At 33.1% G+C, this 3,501-nt stretch overlaps 1 protein-coding gene across 1 annotated transcript; it reads left to right on the top strand.

The window, feature by feature from the left end:
• The first annotated feature begins 613 nt into the window (after positions 1–613).
• On the top strand, positions 614–1,648 carry LOC145064845 (uncharacterized). The gene is made up of 3 exons (XM_079012219.1): positions 614–744; positions 853–1,333; positions 1,454–1,648. The coding sequence occupies exons 1-3, from the start codon at positions 614–616 to the stop codon at positions 1,646–1,648; spliced, it is 807 nt and encodes a 268-aa protein (XP_078868345.1).
• The last annotated feature ends 1,853 nt before the right edge of the window (positions 1,649–3,501 follow it).

The following is a 3,501-nucleotide window of genomic DNA, read 5'->3' as shown; positions in this document are numbered from 1 at the left end:
AAAACCCATCAAAACTAAGCAATCTTGATCATTTCTTGGCTTGTGCGAATTTCTTCGCTGCGTTTGTAAGTGTCGAATTATGTTGTAAGGCGTCGAAGATTATTTTGTAATGTAATGTTATTACAAAGGCATAGTTATTTCGAATATGTAATGTTTTAGTCCTTTGTATTTTTTTTGTGTGCTTTCTGTTTTTCCTATAAATTGGGAAGGATACATAAGATAGATAGAACTTTTGCTACTCTTCTATCTAAATACTCTTTGTATCGTGGAAGCATAAATGAGCTGAACCTAGATTATATTTACTCTGTGTGTTCTTAATTCATTTGAATTATGATCTCGTTTCATTACTCGATTAAATAGCTTCTATAATTGGTATTAGAGCAGCAATCATGCTGCAATGATCTGATTTTCTTCTCATATCAAATGTCTTTTGAGTCTTGGTTTGGATTCAAAAGTTTCTGCACTTTTGATACTAAAAATCATCTTAGATCTTCAGTTGTGATTTGATTTCGCAATTAGCTTGTTTAATCGAGTGTTCTGTTTGATTTTCTAATCAATTCTTCCATTAATTCTCAAATTTATGAAGTTTTTCGGAGAATTCGTCTGTACATCAATGGCAAATTTCAATATGAACACGATGACGTCTTTTTCTCATATGCTAGGATCTTCAACAAAGATTCCTATGCTTATTCCAGAGTATTATGATCCATGGGCTGATCACATGGAAGACTACCTGAATGAACTGTATGAAGAGATTTGGGATTGTATTTTTGGAAATGTTGTTCCTCCATTGAATGTTTAAAATATTGGTTCATCTGATTCAACTCAAACTGTCATCGAACATACTACAAGGCTGAAGAAGAATGAGAAGAGATGTATGAGAGAGCTTCGTCGTGCTCTTCCTCATGTTGTTTATAACTACGTTTGTAGTTGTAAATCTGCAAAAGAGATCTGGAATACTATCAAGGAGAAGTTTCAAGGGAGTGAAAAGACGAACGTCAATTATGTGAAGCATTGCTTGGTGGAATTGAAAGAGTTCAAACAAAAGGAAGGTGAATCTATCGAACTCTACTACGATCGCTTGAATGAACTCATCTACAAATGCAATCGCAATGGAATAACTAGGTCAACCATGGAGTTTAATCTTACATTTGTTATGGGACTACGTAAAGAATGGCGAAATGTGAGTCTAATGGTGAAGACTCAGCATAGCTTCGATACCTCAACTCTGAATAATCTTTACAATTTGTTGAAAACTCATGAGCCAGAAGTTATTGAGATGGCAAAAGAATCGAAGATAAGCTTGGGAGGACCACTTGCTTTAGTCTCGAAAGTATTTGAGAAATAAGCAACTGAAAAGGAGAGTTCTAATGAAAAAGGTTTCATTGTCAACTCAAATGACAAAGCCATTGTTTTTTACTCAAACAACGAAATGAAGAAATTTTATAAAAAGCCTTTTGGTTCGAAAGTGAGGACTGGTGAGGCGAAAGTGAGTTTTGCAGGAAAAGTGAATGAGGAGAAAAAGTTCGAGAAGAAAGAATCAAAGGCTGAAGATTTGAAAGTTGAAAAGAAGCTCAAAGGTGACTCTGGTGTCGACTGTCACTATTGTCATGGCATAAATCACATGGCAAGTGATTGTATGCTTTGAAAGAAAGAGGAAAAGAAGAATAAGATCAAAGAAGAAGCCTACTATGTTGAACATCTGGAAGAGGTGAGAGAAAAGGCGAAAGGTTTGTCATTGGTGGCGAGAGGTGAAGGGGATGAAGATGGGACATATCAAATTTGGTCATCAGGATCAGAAGATGAAGAAATGCGTAATCCTACGCATGGTGCAATGTATGCGAAGTTTGAGGAAGAAGATGAAGAGAACATAACTGGTTGTTATTTTATGACTAAAAGTGGAGACAAATCACCAATGACCACAAAGGTACGTTCTATACTTCGATCTTATAATATTCCTTTTAATGCTTATGATTTTGAATTAACTGCTTTTGATGAAACTGTTGTTTATTTTGATAATTTGGTTATCTCTGCTAGTAATGAGGCTAAGAAATCTAGTACTCAATTACTAGAGACCCAAAAGCAGTTGGATTCGAAAAAAACAAAAATAGAGTATCTACAGTTACAAATAACAAATTTCTTGTGTGATAAAGATAATTTGAATAATGAAGTTAGGATGTTACTTGCTCAAAGAAACATTTATTGTAACTCTGCTAAAAGGTTGTATGAAAAATTAACTGCTTTACATCATTCTTCTGACATAAGCAAAGATCAACATAGGAAGTTATTACCATTCTTAGTTTTTGAAAGAGAAAAGGTTGATTGTGTGTCATATGATTGTGAAAACATAATAGTTGAGTTTGATAGAGTTCCTGATAATAGGTTTGCTTATGGAATTGTGAAAATAGATGAATACTTGGATACTAATGAATTAGTTGACGTTGTGAATGAAACCTTAACCAAGAATAAACAAATAATGATTTTGAAAAGAACCAAGAATTCGAAATCTGAGTCTCACTCTAATTTTGCTGATATTGAAGATAATTCTGATAATGTTAGCGAAATTAGTGAAATTAAGGAAGAGGAAGTTATCAATTGTTCTTTGTTGTCTATAATTTAATGTCACATCTTCGGCTAAAGGCAAAGGAAATTGTAATGCTTCAAAGGTTGAGAATGACACTGACAATCATTTAACTTCAAAAGTTTATGATTTCGATCATGTGAGTGTTAAGGATAGTCAAACATATAGTAGTGATGATAAGGAATATGATGAAAATGAAGTTTCAAAAGTATCAACCAATACAGATGATGTTTCGAAGGAAACAGACTTTCCAAGAGTTGTTGTTGATCAGGTGTATGGTGATATAAAAAATTTCGACAGAGTGGTGAAAGAAAAAGGTGCTCATTATCTCGAAACAAATTTGGTTGTGTATCCAAATTTCAAGTGCACGGATGGTGTCATCTTTCCAAATCAAGTATTTGTTACTGCTGGGAATGTTGATAACATCAAACCTGAAATTAACAAATTGGTAGAAGACGATAATAAACAAATATCAAATGAAGGTTTTTCTCTAATCAAAGTACTGTCGAAAATAATCTAACAAAGAATTCATATACTTTTCAAAGACAAAAACCACAACGAACATGGGTTGAAAAATCAACGATTTCAAACGAAGTTCAAGTACAAATTGAAGTTGTGTCATAAAATGTAAAAATAAATTCACAAAAATTTAAAGATCAAGTTGACAAATTTTCAAATGAAAATGGAATTTCAAAGAGACAGGCACAAAAGAAAGTCTTTTAGCAAATTATTGAGTCTCAAAAGAAACAAAATGATTTGCAAAAGAGAAAGACTGAAAAGACAATGTCTCAAAAAGTTAAGACCGTGTCTTCATCAAGTTCGATTAATAAGCAAAATCCCGCTCTACCTAAAAAGCATTTTTCTCGATCAACTTCACCATTTGATCATTCGAAAACCAAAATTCAAGAAACAATGTCTTT

This window comes from Lactuca serriola, chromosome 1 (genome assembly GCF_051521515.1).
Source record: "Lactuca serriola cultivar US96UC23 chromosome 1, Lser_US96UC23_V15, whole genome shotgun sequence".
NCBI classification, from domain to species: domain Eukaryota; kingdom Viridiplantae; phylum Streptophyta; class Magnoliopsida; order Asterales; family Asteraceae; genus Lactuca; species Lactuca serriola.
This window is presented reverse-complemented; position numbering and strand designations above follow the sequence as displayed.